This window comes from Orycteropus afer, unplaced genomic scaffold, assembly GCF_000298275.1.
Source record: "Orycteropus afer afer isolate SDZICR_OR568_19922 unplaced genomic scaffold, OryAfe1.0 scaffold00026, whole genome shotgun sequence".
In the NCBI taxonomy this organism is placed as follows: domain Eukaryota; kingdom Metazoa; phylum Chordata; class Mammalia; order Tubulidentata; family Orycteropodidae; genus Orycteropus; species Orycteropus afer.
In genome coordinates this window covers 16,714,107-16,739,483 of record NW_006921613.1, presented here as the reverse complement: position 1 = coordinate 16,739,483, position 25,377 = coordinate 16,714,107, and the positions used below count along the sequence as shown (strand labels likewise).

At 44.3% G+C, this 25,377-nt stretch overlaps 1 protein-coding gene across 1 annotated transcript in view; it reads right to left on the bottom strand.

Moving 5' to 3' along the window:
* FRMD5 (FERM domain containing 5) overlaps positions 1–25,377 on the bottom strand; it is a 382,954-nt gene that overhangs the window by 57,661 nt on the left and 299,916 nt on the right. The window contains exons 2-4 of the mRNA XM_007935243.2: positions 9,199–9,303; positions 5,612–5,654; positions 5,295–5,373 (exon numbers count right to left, since the gene is read on the bottom strand). Of these exons, the coding sequence (XP_007933434.1) occupies positions 5,295–5,373; positions 5,612–5,654; positions 9,199–9,303 (227 nt within the window). The remainder of the gene's footprint in view (positions 1–5,294; positions 5,374–5,611; positions 5,655–9,198; positions 9,304–25,377) is intronic.

Genomic DNA, 25,377 nt, shown 5'->3' with positions numbered 1-25,377 from the left:
TGGTTAGCAGTCAAGTGCTTTAGCCACTATGCTATCAGAGCTCCCATCTCACAGTTTAGGAGGCTCAAATTCCAAATCCAGGGTGCCCACTCTAGGGAAAGGCTTTCTCTCTTTGTCAGCTCTGGAGGAAGGTCCTTGTCTCTTTCACCTTCCTGTAACTCGGCATCTCTTGTCCCCCATCTTGCCTCTGCTCACTTATTTAATCTCTCTTATATCTCAAAAGGGGGCTGCGGTGGTGTAGTGCCTATGGCATCTGACTGCTAACCAGAAGACTGCCGGTTCAAACCCACCAGCTACCCCTCGGAAGGAAGGCTGGACAATCTATTTCTGTAGTGATACCACCTTGGAAACCCAAGGAGGGGTCCCCAGGAGTTGGATCCTACTCGATGGCAATGAGGTTTTTTTTTTTTTTTTTTTTTTGATATCTCAAAAGAGATCGACTCAAGATACACCCTACACTAATCCTACTAATAATGTAACAAAGACAAGTCATTCCCAAATGGGATTTTAACTACATAGATAGAAGTTATGAATTACAACATATTTTTTTTTTTGGAAATAATTCAATCCATAACTGTGTCCTTGAAGTTTGCTGATTTGGTGATAGTCTTGGCTATGTTTCTAATACTCTGCTTATCAGGATTTGGATGGCACCTGGGATGGCTCTCTCTCCCAGTCTTCAAAAGTCAGCTGCTTAAATTGTAGGACTCTAGTTGGAAAGGGGATACAGGAGGAGTGGGGATTATTAGAAGTGCCTTTCCCCACAAACAAGGGAGAAAAGCCTGTCCTAACTGCATCTGTGCTCTACGCAGACTCCTTAGGGCTTATGGGCCATGTAACCAATCTGCCAGCAAACATATATAGTGCCTTTGCTAAGTGCAAGGATTATTGTGGGGGTATATTAAGAGATAATTAAACCAAAAAATCAAACTCACTGCCATCGAGTTGAACCTGACTCATAGTGACCCTTCCTTGAGTTTTCAAGGCAGTATCACTATGCAAGTAGATTGTCCAACCTTCCTTCCAAGGAGTGGCTGGTGGGTTTGAACTGCCAGCTTTCTGGTTAGCAGTCAAATGTCTTAGGCACTATGCCACCAGAGCTCCCTAAGATGTAACTAGTCCAGTCCAATTGCCGTCAAGTTGTCTGACTTGTGGAGACCTCGTGTGTGTTAGAGTAGAATTGTGCTTCGTAGGGTTTTCAATGGCTTTGAAAACAGACTTTTCTTCTGATACACCTCTAGGTAGATTAGAACCACTAACCTTTTGGTTAGCAGCCATATGTGTTAACCATTTGCATCATCTAGGGACTCCCATTAAGACACATAGACCATAGTATGGTGGTTAATTCTCCTAATAATTCTGTGATGTATATATTATTATCCTCAGTTTATAGTCAAGGAAACTGAAGGTCAGAGAGGTTAAATATCTTGTCCAAGGTCACACAGCCAAGAAGTGACAGAAGTAGGATTTAAGCTCCTATGTCAATGCTGTTTTTTGGGTAAGAGGGCCTGTACACTAATATTATGCAGTCACATTTGATTTAGAACATTGCATTAATAAGGGCTCCTTCTTCTAAGGGCTAAGACAACCATATGGTTTTGTCTTCAAACAATCAGAAAACCACGTGTCTTGGCAGTGTCACCAGCAGCTTGCTACGTTGGGTTGGACCAACCCCTTTCATTCTCACTGTTGGTCCAGTGAGGTGGAGGCCAGGAGATCCTGATGGAGAGTGTCAGAAGCGAAATGCTAAGCTCTCAAAAAGGTGTTTTAAGTCTGCCCTAATGTGTGTACAGGAGTAGTAGACTTCTGGGCCTACTCTGGCATTGGCACCTCTTTCAACAGAGAGAAGCTCAGAGCTAAGGCAAACACTCTGGGGGTCGTGAGTAGGGCAGGCTAGTGCTTTGCCTGCACTCTTCTCTATTTAAGAACAGTGTAGCTGAAAGCTACAGGGTCCCTCATTAACATGAATGGACTTGGTTTTCAGAAACAAAATGGAAGCCACATCCACTCCTAGGTTAATGAGCAGAGCCTGTAGTTTCTAAGCCAAGCAAGGAACATGAGCATGAAGTTTGGTTCTAACTACACACCTCACTGCCCTTCGTGCTTCAAAGCAGGTGGGTGCATGCTGTCCCATGGCGCTGGAGGAAATAGCTTCGCGATCCTCCCAGCTCCATCAAAAAAAGATTCCCCTTGGTCCCAGTGAGGCCCATGAGAAGAAACCACTTTCCCTCCCTTTTTTACTTCTTTGTTCCCTTTGCACTACTTATTTATGTTTCTTGTCTCCTTCCTTTCCCATTTCCTCATTTCTCTTCTTAGAGAAACTCTCGCTCCTTTGGTCTTATATAAAGCTAGCAATGTGCTCTTCAGAACATGAAATGAAAATAATTCCATATTCTTTCCTTCTTCCCTCCCTCTTTTTCCTTCCCTTGGGGTTTTCCTAGGAGGTTCAGGATCTAGAAGTAGATCTCAAAATCTTAGAAGATGAACACAGACGATACAGCAAGTAATGATCAGCTTGCCACTGCCAAGGTTTTAGGAGAGGATTAGAGCTGGCAGTGCTGTCTCCTCAGCTCTGGGATTCCCTGGTATCATCTCTTTACCTATGGGCCTACCCTCTACAAGGTAACATCAAGATTTTGGTTATACCAAAATCAAAAAGTTGCTGTCAGGTGGACTCTGATTCATGGTGACTCCATATGTGTCAAAGTAGAACTGTGCTCCATAGGGTTTTCTATGGCTGATTTTTCAAAAGTAGACTGTCAGATCTTTCTTCCAAGGTGCTTCTGGGTGGACTTGAACATCCAACCTTTCAGTTAGCAGTAAGCACATAAACTGTTTACACTACCCAGAGATTCCGTGTCAAAATTGAATCTTTCTAATATAAAAACTAGGAGCTCTGGTAGCGTAGTGCCTAAGGCACTTGACTGCTAACCAGAAGGCTGGCAGTTCAAACCCACTGGCCACTCCTCAAGAAGGAGGGTTGGGCAATCTACTTCCATAGTGATGTTGTTGTTGTTCTTGTTAGGTGCTGTTGAGTCATCTCCAACTCACAGCGACCCTACGTACAGCAGAACGAAACACCGCCCAGTCCTGCGCCAGCTCCATGATCCTTGCTATATTTGAGCCCAATGCAGCAGCCACTGCGTCAATCCATCTCGTTGAAGGCCTTCCCCTCCTTCATCGACCCTCCACATTACCAAGCATGACATCCTTCTCCAGGGAATGGTACCTTCTGACAACATGACCAAAGTAGGTGAGACAAAGTCTGGCCATTCTTGCTTCCAAGGAGCATTCTGGCTGTACTTCCTTCAGGATAGACCTGTTAGTTCTTTCAGCAGTCCATGGTACTTTCAGCATTCCTCTCCAGCACCACATCTCAAAAGCATCAATTCTTCTTCAGTCTTCTTTATTCATTGTCCAGCTCTCACATGCATATGAGGTGACTGAAAATATTATGGCTTGTGTCAGGCACACCTTAGTCCTCAAGGAGACATCTTTGTTCCTCAGAACTTGAAAGAGGTCCTTTGCAGCTGACTTGCCCAGTGCTATATGTCTTCTGATGTCCTGACTGCTGCCTCCATTGGCATCGACTGTAGAACCAAGCAATGTGAAGTCTCTGACAACTTCAATCTCTTCTCCATTCATCATGATGCTGCTTACAGGTCCAGTTGTGAGAATTTTATTTTCTTTATATTGAGATGTAATCCATACTGCGGACTGTATTCTTGAATCTTCATCAGTAAGTGCTTCATGTCATCCTCACTTTCAGCAAGCAGAGTTGTGTCATCAGCGTATTGCAGGTTGTTCTTGTTACCCAGTGCTTCTCTGACAAGAATATACCACAAATGGGATGGCCTTAACAAACTGGAATTTATTCTTACAATTTGGAGACTTTAAGTCCAAGTTCAAAGCGCTCTAGGGCTGGGTGAAAGCCCCTCAACCTTGGGGTCCAGCTCTGCCTCCTGCTCCTGGCCTACTAGAGCTAGAGGCATTTCTTCACTCAGACAGCTGCTGGTTGCTGAGGCTGAGAAGCCCCAAGGTTGACAAGTAAAAAGGCACAGTCCTGATGTTACCAAACCACACGGCAAGCCATTAACTTAAGTACCTTGTAAGTCCCAAGGTCGGCAGAGCATAGCAGGCTGCTGAGCAATGACATGGCTCCATGCAGGGTCCAAGTGTGCCGTAGGCTAGAGACCATTCCTAAGGCTTCTCCTTAAATACAGGAAGCAGAACACATCCCAAAGGCAGCTACTCAGCTGCTTGTGGTAGATCCCACCATGGAGTTGACTGCCAGTCTCATCATGGGGAATAACTACCACCAGCTGCCCAGCCACTCAACCAGGCCCAGCCAAGTTGACCCACAAACATAACTACCACACAGGTTGTTAATGATTCTTCCTCCAATCTTGATGCCACGTTCTTTTCAAATAGTCCAGCTTCTTGGATTATTTGCTCTGCATATAGATTAATAAGTATGGGGAAAGGATACAACCCTGACACACTCCCTTCTTGATTTTAAACCATGCAGTGTCCCCTTGTTCTGTTTAAACGACAGCCTCCTGGTCTATGTACCTATGAGGTTCTTCATGAGTACAATTAAGTGTTCTGGAATTCCCATTCTTCTCAATGTTATCCACAATTTGTTATGATCCACACAATCAAATGCTTTTGCATAGTCAATAACACACATTTTTCTGGTATTCTTTGCTTTCAGCTGAGATCCATTTGACATCAGCAACAATATCCCTTGTTCCACGTCCTCTTCTGAACCTAGCCTGTACCTCTGGAAGTTCTCTGTCAATATCTTCTTGCTCACTTTCTGGTTTAACCTCTTCTATATCTCAAAAGAGACTGACTTAAAACACACCCTACATTAAAACTGTTGCAATAACATAAAAAAGAAAAGCCATTCCCAAATAGGATTATAATCACACCATAGGGCTAGGATTTACAATACATATTTTTTGGGGGACACAAATCAATCCACAACAATAGGTATAAGAAAAAATGGTATCCATTAATTAGTTACTCCAGATTCCCTTGCAGGTGACCAGTTTGAGATGAAGTATTCATGTTCTTGAAGGAAAGAAGCTCACTCTATTCCAATACCACTGAGCATGTGAACAAAGAAAACACATGGAAATAAAGTTCAGAGGAAGTAGGTTATATCATGGAACAATTCCTTGCCTATAAGAGGAGCTTCCAAATTAGAGCATCTAAGAGGTCATGGTCCCCCTTCCCTGTCCCCTTGAATAAGTCTCAGTGGTGAGGGGGAGGAGGGTGTTCTGGTTTACCTGGTTATTTCTTCTTTCAGGGCAGCAGGGTCTGCAGGGTAAAACTTCACACGGAAGCACATGGTGAATGGAGGCTGAGCTGCAGAGATAAAGAAGCACTCATCAGAGAAGATTCTCCACCAGGACATGACTGGGTCTCGCACTCTGGGATGCAAAGGCCTCTGAATCATCAGAAGAAAATCCATATATGTTGAGGGCCAATTTTATACTCAGAGCAGTGGAAAATTACATATGAAGACCAGGACTTACTTCCCATGAGAGGTTTTAACCCACCCTCCCAAGTGTGAGGCTTCAGCCTTTTCATGGAGAATACTTACATCTCAGTTGCTTCACAACAGACTTTGTAAACTCCAACCAATGCTGAAAGGGAGAACAGAGAGCAAGAAAACTCTGATGAGAAGCAGTGTGGAAGATGACTTGTTTTATTCAATTTAAATAACTAGATGGGTTGTAGCCCAGGGTGAAAGCAGCCTAAAAGCTTGTGAAATGTAGGTTTGGAAAGTAAAGAGAGAGATGATTTTTTGAAATAATCTTCCCATAGAACCAGCTGTGAGAGAGAAAACAGTTCTGGCTTCAGATGCTGTTTCTAGGCTTGCCTGGAAATGCTGACTTCCAAAACAGGGTGCCAAAGTTCTGAGCCATGTTTCTGGTGTGCCAGTAGGCACAGTATGTGCATGTATGTGTGATGGGGACAAAGTCCCGTGGGCATGTGTAGGGAAACGCTGACTACAATGGGTAGTTGTTTGTGTTATGTGCCAACTAGTTTTGGCAGAGGGGCAGGGACAGAGGCTATTGGTTCTAGAAAGTATGACAGGCAGAATGTCAGAAATGCTGTGAAGGCAGGCTGGGATGGCTGGTGTACATACCATCTTTGAATAGCATAGACTGTCAGCTCTTGTTGGAGAATAGGTGTTCAGGATCTCTTGGCATCCAGAGGTGTTTGAAATCTGGCTCCTAAGGTAACTAACCACAACCAATGCTTAGGATTGGTGAATAAGTGTCCTATTTCCCTTGGATTTTCATAGAGGCAGGGCCCAGGTGCAATACATTTTCTTCCCCCACAGCATTTATGTTTGAGGAAAGGAAGTAATAAGGTCACTCTATAGCTGTTTTCCAGTTCTACATGAGTGCTTATAAAAATTCATTATTGATGTTTATGGCTTTTATGCTAATAAGGAAACTCACCAACTTGCAGAAAGCTAGACTTACTGTGATTTGGGGTTTGATTTTCTAGAAGTAGCTTAAAGTCATTAGCTGTAAGTTCTGTGAGGGCAGAAAACTTATGTGTCATACTTGCTTTTTATTCCTAGTATTCCTAGTGGCTAGCAGAGTGTTCAATATGCAGCTATTGGATGAATGAAGGAACTGACTCCATGCCTTTCTCTTTTTTGGCTCCTTCCATTTAGAATAATGTCCTGGCAGAATCCTTCCTCTGGCAGGAAAGCAGCCAGGGCCACGCAGGCAGCATCCTGGCCTCCCTTGATTCCCAGCTCTCACCTTCTGGGCTGGGCATGGGTCATGCAGTTAATGGACCCACTAAGAGCCAGTTCTTCCGTCAGCTCCACATGGCTAATCTGGGCTGACATTCTGCTCTCTTGCTTCCTCTGATCTGGGTTCCCATGAGGCTGGCAACTCATTATAGCCACTCAGTGTGGTTAAGAGGTCCTTCTCACATTACATGGCCTACGGAGGTTCGGCTTCACAGGGGAGCAAAGGCAAGAGATGAAATTGCACAGAAAGAACTGGGGTTCCAGGCTGTGCCAGTGAAGGTGGGAAGAGGCCCGTCTGTTCAGAGCACACAGGAATTGTGTACAATGAGGAGAATGTAGCAAGTGTCCCAGACTCAGCAAACAACACTTTAAGACATAAGACGGGTAGATTAAAAGGAACAAAGGAAAATGGAAACTAAGAGGAATGACTGTGTGATGCATTATCAGTAGAGGGCAGAAGAGGCTGAATGACAAAAAGGCTACTCCCCTTGGCAACAGCTGGAGAGAAGACTTTAGTTCTAGTTTGCACAGTGAGAGGTCAAAAAAGGATTGATCTGGAAGAGATTAGGAAAGAAGGGGAAGGCAGTGGAAAGCTGTCACAGTTTGTCCAAGAGATTTTATGGGTCTGGTAGAGAAATCTTGACAGGATTCCAAGAATATGGTGGTGGCCAGAGTTACCTTTTGCAGCTGTCTGGCTCAATCTGGGTCCCGGAATCACTAATAAAGGGACAACATGGGGTTAGGGGTGGGGTCAGGAGAAGAGAATAAGAAGATTCAGAGAGGAGTTTCTTTCTTTATGTGGGTGAATGGCCCATTGTGGCACAATATACAATCTTCAGACTCTGGAGGCTTGAAGGGTTGTAGAGAGAAGCTGACGGCATTTTCAACCCCTGGGACTGAATCAGGAACAGCAGGGAGGGCAGCTCCTCAGGAGAGAAAGGAGAATTCCTAGACACCATGTAGAGTCCTACAGAGTAAGCAGTGATGTGGGGATGGTGTGAGGCTGAGTTCAGACTACCTGGTGACCGAGGGAAAGAGTTTTATTTTAGGGGAGCCAGGGAGCTTACCTTCTCCATCTCTGCCATGAATGATTGGATCTAGGATTACATGTCCTTTAAAGGTCCAGTTTCCCTCAACCCTCAGGACCCTCTCAAGTCTTTCTGTTCTGCTTCATCCCTTCCTCGAGGCACTGAATCACTCAGAGGATCCCAGGTATGAGTTCAGCCCAGATTCTCAACAATCACCCAGGTTCTGAGGTCAGGTCTTACTTTGCTACTTACCTTGGGCAAGTTACTTAACCTGTTTGAGCCTTTATTTTCCCATCTGGAAAATGTATATTATAATTGTGGATACCCATCTCATTTATTGTAAGAATTAAATGAAATAATACGTGAAGCTCTGGGCCTGGCACAACTCAGTGTTCAATAAACATCAGATCAAAGAATTAGGCTTGTGCTTGGTGCAGAGCCCGGTACACAGTAGGTGCTCCATAAATGTTAACTTCTCCTCTTTCCCATTTCCTGGGCTCTGGTGGCATAGTGCCTAGGGCATTTGACTGCTTACCAAAAGGCTGGTGGTTCAAACCCATTAGCCACTCCTTGGAAGGAAGGTTGGGCAATCTACTTTCATAGTGATACTGCCTCGGAAAAACCAAGGAGGGGTCGCTATGAGTCAGGTCCGACTCCATGGCAGTGAGTTCTCATTTCCTGATCTTACTCTGTCTCTTCTCCTTTTAACCTTTATCAGCCCTACATGCTTGCTTATTCTTTTCAAGCACATTCTGACCTAACTGAAAAATAATGAACAGAGCATATTTTGCTCTTTTTTTATTCATATACCACCCCGTCTTGGAGATGAAGAGATCTGGGGGTAACTGGCCTTCCTTCTTAAGGACAGACATCTTAGACTAAAAATAAAAAAGATAAACAAATTGTAAAAATAAAACAAAGCCCTCTGCCATTGAGTCAATTCCGATTCAATGACCCTATAGGACAGAGTAGAACTGCCCTATAGGATTTCTAAGGCTGTAAATCATTATAAAGCAGACTGCCTCATCTTTCTTCCATGGAGCAGCTGGTAGGTTTAAACCACTGACTTTTTGGTTAATAGCCAAATGCTTTAACCATTGTGCCACCAGAGCGCCTCTTATAAAAAATAGTCCATCGTTATTTAGTGAATGGGCCCCTATAAAATGTGAGGACATCTGGTAGCAAGGTGTCATGCTACTTTTGGACCTGTGTGTGTTTGTACTGTGGTCTAGAGCTAAGGAATCTTTATGCCAAGACAGTGAAGCCTTCACAGGGTGAGGGCCTGACTCTTGAGGTTAAGCTCTAAATATGAATAAGTGCCAGTGTAAGGCCTCAGGCTTACTTATTAATCCTGTCCTTCCTTTTTTGCTTTGAATATCGACTTACCCGCTGCTTATCCGGGTCCACAAAGCGGATCCCAAAATAATCTTTCTCAAGTAGGTTCAGGTGGTGGCAAAGAAGGTCAAACAGATACTGGCCTTTGGCATCTCTCTGCAAAGAAAGAAATCTCCTTTGAGAAATGAATGAGCTTATTTTAACAGTCATTAAAATTGTGTATAACAATTGCCTATTGATAGAAAAGATGCACTTGTCCATAACCATGTCCTCCATATTATGATGTATTAGCATGGTGCAGTAAATTACCTGGTATGGCTTTTCTAGCCACAAGTCTTTGTGAACTCAGGGGTGGAATTTGCCGTGAGCTACTGAGGAGCTCCTGATTGTAAATGTTATCCACCTGGGGTATTTCTGTTGGGAGTGGCACAAAGTAATTTTCTGAGAGGTTCCCTCTCTCCCAGGTGCTTAGAATTCTGATGTTATGATTAGCTAGCTTGGCCACTCTTCCAGGCTCAAAAGGAGGCCTCCTAGAGGCAGAAGTCTTTCTGATTGCTGGCTGAGAAAGACATGCTGCTGAAAGATATATGCGCTCCTGAGAGACACGCACTGCTGGGAAAGAGACTGTGAGAACTGTTGGGTGAGAGACAGTGGGCTGAGAGAGACTGAGCATTTTTCCTGAACTTGAATTGTAGCCTGGTGCTTCCCTAATAAACCCCATAATCTGTGAGTTCTGTGTGGTCACTGCAGTGAATTATTGAACCCAGGAGAGAGGTGGTGGGTGCTTTGGGAGGAACGGTTGGTGAAAGGGCTGGAGGGAGGCAGCATGTCTGGCCTTGCAGGAATAGGCCTTGGGCTACTGATGGTGATTCTGTCTTCCTCTTTGAGGTTAGAGGAGGTCAGAACATGTGGCCTCCTTGCCTTTTTAGCAATTAGATTTGGGGTTCTCTGGAATTCTGAAGATGTTAGCACTTGAAAGGAGCCTAAGAACCCTTCTCCCCTCACAAAGATGTCAGAGAACTGAGAGTAAAGAAAGATAAGCCCAGTTCCCATCCCTAATACACAAAGTATTCCTAAACTAGTAGGCATGAGGAATGTCAGTGTGGAATACAGCAGTAATTCCACCAAGTCCACTTAGCTCTGCCTCTAAAGTATATCTTGAATCCGTTCACTTCTCTCCAGCTCCTTTATCAACCCCAAAGGTCAGTCACCATTGTCTCTTGAGTGGACAGAGCCTTCCAGCTGGTTCCCTGCTTCCACTCTTGCCCTTTACAATCCATTCTCCACACAGCAGCCAGAGTGATACAAAAGTTTTTAGACATAGTTTTTTTTTTTTTTTTTTTTTTTGAGTAAGTACAGGCACATATTCAAACAGTACAAAAGGATATACTATGAAAAATAATTCTCTCTCCTGACCTATTCATCCTATGTTCCAGCTCCCCTCCCCAGAAGCAAGTCCTGTTACCTGCTTCCTGTATATTCTTTATATGATATTTGATAAGTAGGCAAGCCCATATGCATACATAAAACAAAACCAGTTGCCTCAACTTGATTTTAACTCATGGTAATCCCATGTGTTTCAGAGCAGAACTGTGTTTCATAGGGTTTTTAATGGCTATGAAGGTAGATGGCCAGGGCTTTCCCCCAAGGCACCTTTGAGTGTAGTTGAACTGCCAACCTTGTGGTCAGTAGCCAAGTACTTAACCATTTGCACCACTCAAAAACTCCATACACATCTCCTCTTTTTAAAGTATAAATGCTAGAATATTATATATACTATTCTGTGATTTTTTTCCCCTTCCACTTAGCATATCCTACAAATTCTTGCCTAAGGCACTTGACTGCTAACCAGAAGGCTGGCAGTTCAGACCCACCAGCCACTCCTTGGAAGGAAGGTTGGGCAATCCTACTTCCATAGTGATACTGCCTTGGAAACCCAAGGAGGGGTCGCTATGAGTCGGGGCCGACTCGACAGCACATAACAACAATAACAACAAATCTTTATGGAAGTAGATTGCTCCATCTTCCTTCTGCGAAGCAGCTGGTGGGTTTGAACCGCTGACTTTCTGGTTAGCAGCCAAATGCCTTATCCACTATACCACAAGAGGTCCTTACAGCACATATAAACCAAACCAAACCAAAGTCACTGCTATCGAGTTGGATCCGACTCATAGCAACCCCTCCTTGGGTTTCAGAGGTGATATCACTACGGAAGTAGATTGCCCAACTTTCCTTCCCAGGAGTGGCTGGTAGGAAGCAATCTGTAATTATCTTGTTGCTCTATTTGTTTACTTACTCATTTATTGCCTGTTCTCTTTCTAGACTGTAATTTCTATGAAGGCAAGAATCTTCCTCAGAACTCAGCACAGGGCTTAGGACATGACAAGTAGGTTTTCTATAATTATTTGCTGAATAAATAAATGACTGAATCAATAGAACGTAGAGGGTTGGTTAAAAGGCTTCACAAAATGTTAGCAGTCTAGGCTGTTTCTAACCATAACCTTCTCCCAAGACTGCCTGGGTGGGTATGGGAATGAGTTGGGAAGTTTCAGGGAACTGTCAGAACATCTGGAGCTCTGCAACGCCTGTCCCCAATGATCTCTGCACCTCAGCTCAGATGGTTGCCTCTGATGGGTCCATGTCTAACCCTGCATCCAAACTTAGATTGCCTTACAAGATCCAAAGTATCTCACATTGTGCCAAGGCCCAGGGTTGCAAGTGATCACAGAGGGGCCTGGCCCTGCTCCAAGAACAGGCAGGTCTTTAAGACCTTAACAAAAGGTTTACACCTCACCTCTGTTTGCTCACCCTACACAACTCAAGGAAAACTGAGACAGGACACCAAATTGCTCAGTAAATGTATTAGAAGCTTATCCTTGCAGGATTTGAATGATGAGTGAGTGAACAGCTCAAATAAAGATGGTGGCACCATGTGGGCACCTCCCCCTCCCACCTTGGAGTTCTCTCACTTCACAGAAAGAAAATGGAACTGTGGCTTTTCTCTTGCAGTGGTTGTGTGAAAAAAACACATTATATATTCCCTATACTAATAAAAAAGGATCTTGTATTTCTCAGCATCTGGTGAAACCTTCAGCTTTCCATGATGAGGTACCCTCTGGTTTCTATTTACCAGTGGTAGTTGTATCATTTTGAGCTACACGGCTTTTGCATAGATGAATGAATAGCAACATCTCCCTTTTCTATTTTTCCAGGGCTAGGGATTGCGGTAGTATGGGAAGGCAGTAGGAACAGACCTTGTACGAAATTCCATGAAGTTTAAATTCCCAGCCCAAACATAAAGGCAGAAACCTCTCAGAGCACTGCTGTGGTACCTTTCAAAGAGGTTTGCAGCATGCCCCTCCCTCAGAGTACTCACCCCGGTGGCTGGTGCAATGGCCTGAGAAAGGCTTTTGGGAGAGATCACATGGAGCTGAACCATCATAGTAGGTTCCCCAGCAGTTGCTGGTAGGGGCAAGTGTATACAAATTTTACAACATCCTTTCTTTGTAGGTCCCTTTGTACTTCAGATGGGAAATTTGCTGTGTCCTAAGGATATCCTTCCTCTCCATGGTTTCCTGCCGTAAGTCCAGGTGCTTCTGGACTATTCTGTGGGAGCCAGCCTTCTCCTTTGGTGGATGGCAAAGCCCAGCGACTTCCATCTTCTCTTCCCTTTGCCTGAAGTTAGCTTGGTGCTATGGCTAACTGTGTTGTACACTGAATGTTGTGCCATTGATTATACTGGAGAAACAGGTACATGCAGGTGATTACTGTTTAGTCACAAAGTCAGAGCTACAGGCCTGAGAATTTTTATCTTTAGGGCAAGTGAGCTGAGGTAGAGCACCCAAATCCTTACCCTCTAGCTAAATCTGAGGTTATTCTCTTCCCAAAGACATTAAAGTCACTGCTGTCAAGTCAATTCTGACTCATAGTGACCCCTCCTTAGGTTTCTGAGGTGGTATCTCTATGAAAATAGATTGCCCAGTCTTCCTTCCAAGGAGTGACTGGTGGGTTTGAACTGATAGCCTTTTGGTTAGCAGTTAAATGCCTTAGGCACTACGTCACCAGAGTTCCCTCAAAGACATTATTGGGTCCAAATAACTTATTAAGCACCCATTTAAAAAATAAATTTATACTTTATAAACCACAACAAGGAGCTGTGGTAGCATAGTGCCTAAGGCACTTGACTGCTAACCAGAAGGCTGGTGTTTCAAACCCACCAGCCACACCTCGGAAGGAAGATTGGGCAATCTACTTCCGTAGTGATACTACCTCGGCAACCCAAGGAGGGGTCGCTATGAGTCGGGGCCGACTCGACGGCACACAGCAACAACAAACCACAACAGGGCCTATACATATTTGAAAATAACAGTGCATATAAGTACAACCCATTTATTCTCACTGTGTGGGGGCATAGAGCGATTCATGGACCCCTTAGAATCATTCTGTAACTCTGAGGTTGGGAAAATTCCCATTTTTGCTCCTCCATGGAATTCCTGGTTCTGGTTCTTGATGGTCTAATTTTTAGGGAAGGGACTAAAGCAGCAAGCAGTAAACAAGGTTGGCCAGTGACCTGAACCATTCAAGGTTAACTGCATTTTCTGCCTCATAATTAGTACTCTTGATCAAGAGAGGAGCTTTTTAAATTTTAACCCATTATGAGGTTAGTCCCAAGGGCTCTGGCATGATGGAGAGGGTTAACATGTAAAAACTACTCATTAGGCTTCACCTTGTTCTACCCTGCTAGGAAATTCAATCAGGCTTGAAGAGATTGTGCCTCCCTCAGGGTCACAGGGCAAGAGTGATCACAATTTTTGCAGATCCTGGGCTGCATGCTGCTAAATGGGAGCTGGCCATGGTTTCACGGCCCTTAGAGAAGGCAGACATGAGATGGAGTGGGGAGCAGGAAGTGAGCACCTGCAGTCCCAAAGCACAAGAGTCCAGGGGTGGAAGAAGGCTACACCAAGATGGGGGATCTGGAAGAGGACAGGCATCTCAGGCTCCATTCTAATTTAATGTCATTATTTAAACTTATTGTAGACCAAAGACTTCCTTGTTTTCCTGACCAGTGTCCTCTTAAGGAAGGAACCCTGGTGGTTCACTGGTTAAGTGGCTGGGCTGCTAACTGAAAGGTCGGTGGTTTGAACCCACCAGCCACTCTGTGGGAAAAACATGTGGCATGGCACATGATTTACAGCCTTGGAAACCCTATAAGGTAGTACCACTCTGTCCTACAGGGTCCATATGAGTTGGAATTGACTCGAAGGCAGTGGTTTGTTCCTTTTAAGGGCACGTGCACACCAATATCTGCCAGGTTGAAGAGCAAATGCTGTGTAACAGCTCTTTAATGTCACAGAGGAATAGCCACAGTAGCTCAACTTCTTAAGGGCATGGCATAAGGGAGCAGCAGAAAAGTGTGAATTAATTACTGGGTGCAGTTCCTGCCCCTGTGTTCACCCACCATACCCAGTCCAGCTTTCTGAGGCACAGGAAGGATAGGGGCACTAGTGCTAACAGCAGGAACCCACATTTCCTAACTTCAGCACCTTCCACACTAATTTCCATTTTCTTTGCAGGGAAGGAAATCCTGCTGAGCTCCTGGCCCAGGAGCCCACTTTTCTTGTTTAGTCTTAAACCAACACAATCTGTTCTGCAACTGCTGAGGTTGCAGCCAGAGAAGCTGGCACCTCACCCTGGGAGAGGATCGAGGAGCTCATTCCAGAGGGAAATGCAGAGATGTCCATCTGCAAGCTATACTGTCTTTAGTGGCAGGTCTCTACAAATGCAGCAGGGCCATAGCTGGACCCTGCCCAGACAGTCCCTCTGCTTCCCACTCTCAGAGGAGACAGACTGCAGAACTCAGAAGCAGGGCTAGGAAGGATCACTCCACTCTTGGGACTGTCAGTTTTGATGTTGCAGTGAGGTTGTTTCTGTGTCATGCTGGGAAAGGAGGCATTCAGAAACATGGATTTGTACCACCAGCAGGATCACAGACCAAGATATCAGGCTGTACCTCAGAGTTCTGTCTATCTGTTGTGATGAGGGACTTCAGTGGGGAGGTCATGGCCATCCTTCCAGGAAAAGCAGTGTGAATGGCCTGTCTGGGCCTAGCTGGGGATGCCAGTGGCTGTGAGTGATCGAGCATGCTCTGGGGAACTTGGGACTCTGAGCAGAGAGCTTGGGGCTCCACTTGCCCTTCCTCCCTCTTTTATCTGCCAACACGATGAACAGTCATTTAGGGATTTCAGAGGGAAGAGTCGGAGGCTACAGTTAGCTCCAAAGCTTTAACACCCCAGAGAGAACCAATTATATTTTCTGAGAGCGACTGAGGCTTTGAGTTAATTTAATGAAATACGTTTTGTCAAATGATTTTTTTCCCCTCACCAATGTGAAAGCATTAAAAGGTATAGTGACTCCTGAAATTGTATTGTATTTCATCCTCCATCTCACTCAGTTCCTCCTTCCCAAGTATAATAAAGGTACCGTGGAAGCTCTGCCTTCCTCTCCGTGGCACAGAGTAGAAGCTGCCAGGCCTTGGAGGAGTTTAGATCAATGGCATGTATTTGATATTTCCTATTCTTCTGAAATAGTCTGGGAAAAAATAGTCAAGTGGTATGGAGAAGGTGTAAATCCATGCTTTGAGAGTGCCGTGGGGCAGATTTGCAAAATGGTAGCTATTTCTACCAGCCTGGGGACACTGAGCCTGTGGACATGTAGCTAGGATCTGCCTGTGTGCTTTTGTCCAAAGAGGGCTGGCTTTTGGTCATTAAGTACAGAATCTCATTGCTGAAGCTTCTTCTTGTTCAAATCCATTCATCCTCAAGGAAGAAAATGTTATAGGAGATGGAGGAAGTTGGTAAGAAAAGTACTTAGTGTTTTTATGTATATTATGTCTCTTGTTTTGAGCTTCAACATAATCCCTTGAGAGATGTTGTAGTAGCCCTGTTTTATAGATAAGGAAACTGGAACTCAGAGGGATTAAGGGACTGGTTTGAGGTCACAAGCTAACACGTGGCACAGCAGGGTCTTCACTCCAAGTTTCGTGTTCTTCCTCAATGCCTTCACCTTCCCAAATCCCTCCTCCTCTCTGCTGCCTGTGCCACCCCATCAACTTCTAGGGAAACATGAGTGACCTTATAGGAGAGCTAGAAAGGAGACTATGCCAGGGCTCAAAAATACTGGCTTCTTTCATTTAATAGGTTGTGTCCAGCTCAGGTCCATCACCTGTGCTGGTACAGGCCAATATTCCTGCCTGTTTATTCAACAATTTTAGAAAATACTGAGGGGAAAAGGAAATGGGAAAATAACTACAAGGTTACAAGAATCAATGAGGATGCTGAGCTTGCCATATTTACCTGACCCTGGTCACCCAAGCCACTCCCTACAACCCTACCAATTCCCAAAATCATTTTGCCAAATAACATGTACATTTGCCCTCTGCATAAAAGGGGGGGGGGCAATGAAATGAGGTGCTAAACTAGAGACAAGGGAAAGTTCATTTGCTCCAAAATTCTAGACTTTCTTCACAAGTTATCTGGAGCAACACTGTATGAGAGGGTGTGTGTGTGTGTGTGTGTGTGTGTATGTGTGTGTAAGAACAACAAACAAGCAAAGTAATGAGTTTTTTGTAACAAGTCTGGTTGGGTTTTTGGTAATTCTATAGCTGTACATAGACCAGGAAGCTGTTGTTCGAATGGAACGAGGAGTCACTGCATGGTTCAAAATCAAGAAGGAAGTGCATCAAAGTTGTATCCTTTCACCATACTTATTCAACTTGTATGCTGAGCAAATAATCCATGAAGCTGGATTATATGAAGAAGAATGTGGTATCAGGACTGGAGGAAGACTCATTAATAACCTGTGATACGCAGATGACACAACTTTGCTTGCTGAATGTGAGGATGATCTGAAGTGCTTACTGATGAAGATTAAAGACTACAGTCTGCAGTATGGGTTACACCTCAATATAAAGAAAACAAAAATCCTCACAACTGGTCCAATAAACAGCTTCACGATAAACAGAGAAAAGATTAAAGTTGTCAAGGACCTCATATTACTTAATTCTACAATCAACACCAATGGAAGCAGCAGTCAAGACATCAGACAACATATTGTATTGGTCAAATCTGCAAAAGACCTTTTTCAAGCAATGAAGAGCAAAGATGTCTCCTTGAGGACTAAGGTGCACCTAACCCAAGCCATGGTATTCTCAATCGCCTTTTATGCTTGTGAGAGCTGGACGAGAATAAGGAAGGCCAAAGGAGAGTTGATACTTTTGAGTTGTGGTGTTGCAGAAGAATGCTAAGAGTACCATGGTCTGTGAAAAGGACTAACAGATCTGTCCTGGAAGAAGTGCAGCTGGAATGTTCCTTGGAAGCAAGAATGGCCAGACTTTGTCTTATCTACTTTGGTCATGTTGTCAGAAGGAACCATTCCCTGGAGAAGGATATCATGCATGGTAAAGTGGAGGGTCGACGAAGAAGGGGAAGGCCCTCAATGAGATGGACAGACACAGGCTGCAACGATGGGCTCAGGTATAGAGGAAGTATTGTGAGGCTGGCACAGGACTGGGCAGTGTTTTGCTCTGCTGTTCCTAGGGTCTCTATGAGTCAGAGATGACTCGATGGCACCTAACAACAACAACATAGCTGTTACATGACTAGTCCATTGAGGTATTAGTGCTGGCTGGAAAAATACAACCAAAATATATTCACTCAATAGCAAGATACAGTGATGCTTCTAAGAGTCACCTTACTTTAAGTGGCTTCATCATGGGAAAGGCAGACAAGTGGTCTGCTTTACTTCAAGTCCAGCTCTAGCTTTTTCTTTTCTGAAACTTTACAGCTGCAAGGAATCCACATAGGAATGAGGTCGCCTTGGCACTTTAAGTATCACCACTGATATCTCAATAAGCCTAGCCCTCTTATTAGCCCTGCTCCTACAAGCTGCAAGACAGCATGTTTGAAGGCTCTGCTCAGAGGGTCTTAATTGCCCTTGTTGTGTCTGGTTTGGGCCATCTGTGCTGACAGAACACTTAGTCCTTTCTCCCATGACATTTACTGTATGCAGTGACCTCCATGTTCCAGATTCAATGTGATGTCCCACCCCACGTACACATCATCTGCATGCAGTACCATGTGGCGATGAGCTAAGCCGTTCTCTGACCCGAGTGAGGATTGCCAAAAGGGCTCCCTGAGGCACCGGGCCTGGCATCTGAACTTACAGATTTCTATTTGGCATCATGAAATCATTCCAGTTCCCTTCACTTGTCTGTAGAATGGGGGCTGCTAGAGCAAAGACATTATTGCATTTATTGAGGATCAGGTGAGGTCAGTGGCTGCAGGAGTCTAGGTAGTCTTTCTCTCTGTTTCCCTGGGAGCAGATCCAGCTGCCTCTCAGAATACATGGCCCTCCCTTTCTGAACCCTGATTCCTTCCATTCAGGGTCTGGCCTCTACCCCGGGAGTCACACAGCCACCTGGCCCTATGGCAGCCTTATAGCAGGTGCTACAATCTGAATACAAAGTACTTGCATGGCTCCCATCCAGGGACACATTATCCAATAAGCAAGGTAAGCATAGACTTCCTTGTGCTTACTTATCTGTAGTGAACAATTTCACATGGGTTTGATGGTGGTGAAACCCACATGAAATTGTTCACTACAGATTAGTAAGTAAGCACAAGAAAACCTGTGCTTAACTTGCTTACTAGGTACTCTGTCCCTGTCAGGGACTTTAAATCTGCAAAGAGGCTTTGATTCTGTAGGAAGGTACTGTGGGGTTGGGAGAGAGAGAGATGCCAGCCATACCTAGACGCAGAATCTTAGATGTGGTGAAATATACTACAGATTAGTCAGTAAACGCAAGTAAGCCTTGCTCACCTTACTTACTGGGTAACCCAACCCTAGGAGTGAGACAGCTGGGACCAACAGGTGGATGCGGAGATGGCTTACTGAACAAATGCTGAGGCCTGGGAAAGCAGTATGACAAATCCTAAATCTCCCAATAATGGCTGTGCTAGTGGTGGAGCAGGAGACGTGAGGGATGAAAGGTAGGAGGAGACAGCTAACTCACTCAAAAGGTACTTTCCTCAGCATATGGTAAATTCAAAACCACACCATGCTCTGTACCAGTGTTCTCAAACTTGAGACTGCATCAGAATCACCTGGACGGCTGTTAAAACATAGATTCTTGGGCTCCACCTAGAGTTTCTGGCTCAAAACATCTATAATGAGGCCTAAAAATTAGCATTTCTAACAAGTTTCAGGAGCTCTGGTAGCATAGTGGCTAAGGCACTTGACTGCTCACCAGAAGGCTGGCGGTTCAAACCCACCAGCCACTCCTCAGAAGGAAGGTTGGGCAATCCTACTTCCGTAGTGATACTGCCTCGGAAACCCAAGGAGGGGTCGCTATGAGTCGGGTCCGACTCGACGGCACATAACAACAACAAGTTTCAGGTGATGCTGATCTGAAACTCAATGGACTAGATCAATGCCTCTCCAACACTCACTGGTCATTAACAGCTCTAGGGGCAAAGACTCCAGTCACAAAGACCAGGAGCCGTGTGACATTTTCACATTTCAAGAGTACCAACTTCAGAGCTTTAGGCTTGAAGTTAAATACTACAGAGAAACTCTGCCCTTTTCTGCTAGGTTTTCAAATTCTGCTTTTCATGTCATTGGCAGCTGCTCAATTCTGGCTGGAAGTTCAAGTCCCTAATTACCATTTGTTTTTAATAGCTCAAAACTCACTGCACTTGTGCCATAAACTGGACCATCAGAAACTAAAGCTGGCAGTCACCATCAAACTCAATTCAGAGAAAGAGCTCCCCTTGTCACCCCAGTTCTGCTGCCTGTGGCTCCAGAACACTTCCTCTCCTAGGCCCCTTGTCTGTGTGCTGAGAGCTGCCCCAGACCTACTGCCCCTGCAGTCTCTACCTCGCATGTGCACTCTTGAAGGCTTTTCTCAGTCAGACTTGGGTCTTGGCTACCATAACCAGCCTTCTCCTTTCTCCCCCTTTCCCTGGGAGTGGATCCAGCTGCTGCTCAGGATACATGCCCTGAGCCTCTCCCTGTTCAGTGCAGTTCCATGCTAAGAGGTAAGTTCTCCTTGCTCAGCTTCGAGCAGGGAGTTTGGCACTGAAGGGAAGTGATGTAAGTAAAGGCAGAGCCCAACTACAATTGCTTGGGTAAGTCATTTTCCTCTCTGAGGCCTCAGTTTCCCTTTCTATAAATGATCTCATGTCTATGATCACATGTTATATGCTAGACTCCGATTCTGTTATTAGTTGTCCAGAGTAATCACACCCCACGTCCATCTTTTACAAATAGAGGATAAAAAGAGAACCTAAAAAAAAAGGGTAATCAGGTATCTTTACAAGGTGGATGTTTATTTCCTTAAGACATTTATTGCTGGTTTAATTAATTTAAAACATTCAGGGCCATTGCTCAAAGTAAATGGAAAGAATAACTAAACAGAATCCATTCAATTCTAGAAATTGCCTCTAGCAGGCTTGAGACGGTGCAGACCATTATGCGAAACTATTATTCCACTATGCATCTGTTCATTTTACATTCCACCGTGAGTGATGGAAAAATCCTATTAGATCATCCAGTGCACATGCCTCCAGCCACATACAGTGAGGACTATTGCAGGATCTCTCCAGAATGGATCCTAAGACTAATACCTCCCACTGCCCCTCCTGGACCCACTATTTCCTAGACTAGCACCCAGGTGGCAGTGGTGCACCTGGATTTCTGTATGAGAAAGCTTTAGGGGTGGCAATCTGGTTGGGATGCGGGGAAGCAATTAACTTTTATTTGCAGGACCCATATATAAGACTGAGAACTCTTCAAGAGTCCAGATAAGGAAGGAGTAGAGACTAACAAAGATAGGAAGGGGCTGATAAAGTGTCCCCTCCAACTTTATCCCTGCACCACCCCAGACTTAACCAGAGGCTGAGCCTCTGAACCTGGGTAGATGTAAAAGTTGAGGATGTGCTGTGAGGTGAGCACTCTCAGGTCTCTGAACTTGTCTGTTCCCCGAGAGCCTCTCCCAGGTGTGGCTGAGCAGCAATGGGCCTCTCAATCTATAAATAACTGTTGGGCTTGGAAATGCATCCCCTAATGGGCACTCAAAGGTCCCTGGGTGGCACAAATGGTTTATACTCAGCAGCTAAGCAAACATTGGTTGTTCAAACCTACCCAGTGGTGCCATGGAAGAAAGGCATTGTGATCTGCTTTTGTAAAAGATTACCGCCAAACTTTCACCCAAATCACAATAAAAATTGGAAATGACTAGGACTCCAAATGCATCAGGTAGGACCATGGCCTAGGCATAGCAATGTGATAGGGCAAACACAGGAGGCAAGACTTCTGGAAGTGTGTGGCTGCTCCCTCCTGCAGTTCTTGGGTCTGAGAGTAGGAGTGAATGGAGGAGAAGCAGGAACCTTGAGCTCAGCAGGACCCCCAAGGATTAGGCACATCCCTGTCATTTCTGTGCCTCTGCACAGCAAGGCCACCAATGCTGAGACCAAGAACCTGAGGGCAAACACAACACTAGTCAAGATGTCACCATTGAAAAAATCTTGCACATATGCTGCCAACTGAATATTGTTATTTGAAGGCAAAAATGAATGACAAACCTCTGGGAAAAACACTTGATTCAATATGTTGGTATATCTATCCCTTGGGTAAGGAAGTGCCTGAGTGTTCTCATCATTGCACAGGTTTACGAATACCTGAAAATGTGACTTGGGAAAAGACCAAGTCTGAGCCAAATCAATTTGGCATTGCCAACTGGAGACAATCATGCTACCTGAGGGCCACAGACCACCAACAATCCCCAAACTTCAGGTCACAGGCAAAGGTCATCAGCAGGAAAATGAGATGTTTGCCTGTTTTATCCCTTCCCTTTCACCTTCTCATGGAACTGCCATCAGCTAAGCTACCAACCAACAAGCTGGGGCAGAAAAGAGGCAGAGAACCAAAGGGTCGATTCTGTATCTGCATAACTCAAAGATGGAAGAAATCACCTGTGACTTTTCCTTTGTTCAGCTCTAATGATAGGGACTCTCCTGAGCACAGAGGGAGTAAGAGTCAAAACCTAGACTTCTTAGCTCTGTTCATCCCCCAAATCTCTATCTTGAAGGCTGAAAGGCACCTCAAAAAACTCATTGCTGTCAAGTAGGATCTGACTCATAGCAACCTCTCCTTGGGTTTCCAAGGCAGTATCACTACAGAAGTAGACTGCACAATCTTCCTTTCTGGTTAGCAGTCAAGTGCCTTAGGCATTATGCCACCAGAGCTCTCAAAAGGCACCTAGGAGATCATTTAGTCCCCCACAGGCAAGAAATCTTTGGGTAGAGCTCTACCTGAACCAGGACAGAGGAAGGGAGAGCACAACTCCCCAGGGTAACTCATTCCCACTGTCTAATTGGCTTCATCAGCCACAATTTCTCACATATCTAACCTACATCCTTCATGCTACAATTCACTCCCACTTCCAATTGCTCTCTTTTTGTGAAATGCCATGTTTTAATATAATAACACTACTGAGAGAATCATTCAAATAAAATGATATAAAGTGATTCTCTTTTTCAGAGTCAGATTTATGAGGATTAAATAAATATAACACATTTACTAAAAGATGAAGTCATTTGACAAGTGGTTAACTTTTGGGATACATTCTGATACTTTGAGGGCTCCAGAGATAGTATATTAAAGCCAAACTCAGCTTATATAAAATATATAAGTTAAACTTTAAAGGATTAGGAGATTTGGAGACCATTAAGAATTTTTGAACTTTCTCATAGATGAATATAGATTGGATTACACCATGTCCATAAAATAAGTGAGACAAACCTCATGGTACCCCACAGAGATTCTAGGAACTGATGCTGACAGCAGAGTACTTGGACAAGTTCTTAATCTTTCTGACACTCAAAATTGTCATCTATAAAATGAAACTAATAATAAATATTTCACAATTTTATTGTGAGGATTATTAATATTTATTACTGGCATAGAGTGGACACATAACAAAGTTAGCTTCCTCCTCCCTCTTTCTTTTTTAAAAATTTGGGAAGTGCTGCCACCTCTTTCCAGGTCACATGCTCCATCTTTCCTTCTCTGAGCTCATGTCCTTACTTTCTGTACCACTTACCTGTCCTACTGCTGACCCTCCCTGTGCTCATGAGAGATGGAAGCATAATATCCATGTTTGTGCTCATGATGCACAGCGCAGTGCCTTGAACATGATTTTCTGGAAATATTTGTTGATTAACTACTAAATGGTAAGAAGTGTACTTTGGACATGTTATCAGGAGGGACCAGTCCCTGAAGAGGGACATCATGCTTGGTAAAGTAGATGGTCAGTGAAAAAGAGGAAGACCTTCAAAGAGGTGGATTGACACAGTGGCTACAACAATGGGCTTAAGCAAAGCAATGATTGTGAAGACGGCACAGGACTGGGCAGTGTTTTGTTCTGTTGTAGGTTCCTTCCTGTAAGTTGAAACCAATTCGAAGGCACCTAACAACAACTACTACTACCACTAAATGAAAACAACCAGTAAATAGCTGTTATGTTAAACTCCCTCTCATCTTTTGATTTTCTCATCTAGTTCCAGTAGCAGCACTCTCTATGGAGCTTTGGCTGCATTTATGATCCTCTACATGTGTGTTGATGCACACATATACAGGCCAATGTGGCCCTCAACCTTCAGTTTTATTTGGTTGACTAACTTTGTTTGAGATGACCATTGACAGAAGGCATAGAACAGCTCTTTGAGAACTCTGGAAAGCAAATAGTAGTAGTAGATAATCAGAATTAAAAATCCTCCCAAACTGGAGGTGAATTTACCATTATTTTCCACTGGCATTCTCTAGTTTGGACTCAGGCTGCCTGAAACTTGGACGTGGGAGTCAGACATTTCCAGGAGAATCCCCCTGGTTCAAGCTTGAGGAAGGGAAGGGAGTCTTCTGGCAGCAACAGCAGTAGCAGGGGGGCTGCAGGTGCTGAAAACTCTGAGGGAGGGAAACCTTACTCTCTAACCCAAGGAACTGTGAGCTCAAATGGATGGAAAAATCCCCTGACATTTTTTCGATTCTGTCCTCCCAACATTTGGCCTCTGACGTGAGTGTAGTTGCAAGAAGTATGGTGTAACTGGATTTTAAAAAAAAGCCTTAGATTTCTGGCTGCAGGATTGAAAAGGAAAGCCCCAGAAAACCAGAAAGTACCACATAGACCAATGCTTGCAAGAAGCTTGGGAAAGTGACCCCATAAAGTTGTTGATAAACTCCTGGACTCACCCTTGAGCTGTGCATGCCTGAATCTGATCCCCAACAGCATACTAAAAACTGGTAACTGAACAAAAACATCAACCACTTTCCAGATCCCAGGCTGGCCACTGGGTGGCTCGTACAGAGGTTGGAGTACACTACAAAGGTTTTGAAAACAGAACTGACCTTGAAACAGAAACTCAAAGAAGATTGGTCAGAACATGAAGCCTGAATACACCAGGCCAAATAGTTCTAGAACCAAAAATAACAACATCCTCCACAGGATTTAAACAAGATCAAGAGTTTCTAACATAATATTTAAAATGTCCAGGACACAATCCAACATTACTCAGCATACAAATGACCAGGAAATTCTTAACTGAAATGACAAAAGACAATTAACAGATACCAACAATACCTAGAGAACACAAATGTTTGAATTATCTGACAAAGACTTTAAAGAGCTAGAATAAAAATACTCTAAGGGTTCACACTCTCAAAACAAATGAAACGGAAGATTTAAAGAACCAGATGGAAATTTTATAACTGAAAACAAGAACTTATTTTAGAGAGAGAAGCACAAGAGTAGGGTAGCTGTGTCCTTCTCCGCTTCCCATAGTTCAATCCTTGTGAGGATACAGACACAGCAACAAATAGATAGGAAATCTCCTTTCCTATTTTTGTGAGGGTTCCTAGCTACATGAAATATGGACAATTCAAAGTTGTTGTTGTTGTTGTTAAGTGCCGTCGAGTCGTTTCCAACTCATAGCGACCCATGCACAGCAGAACGAAACACTGCCCAATCCCGCGCCAGCCCCACAATCCCTGCTATCCTTGAGCCCATCATCGCAGCCACCATATCAATCCATCTCGTTGAAGGCCTCCCCCTCTTTCGTCGACCCTCCACCCTACCAAGCATGACATCCTTCTCCAGGGAATGGTCCCTTCTTACAACAT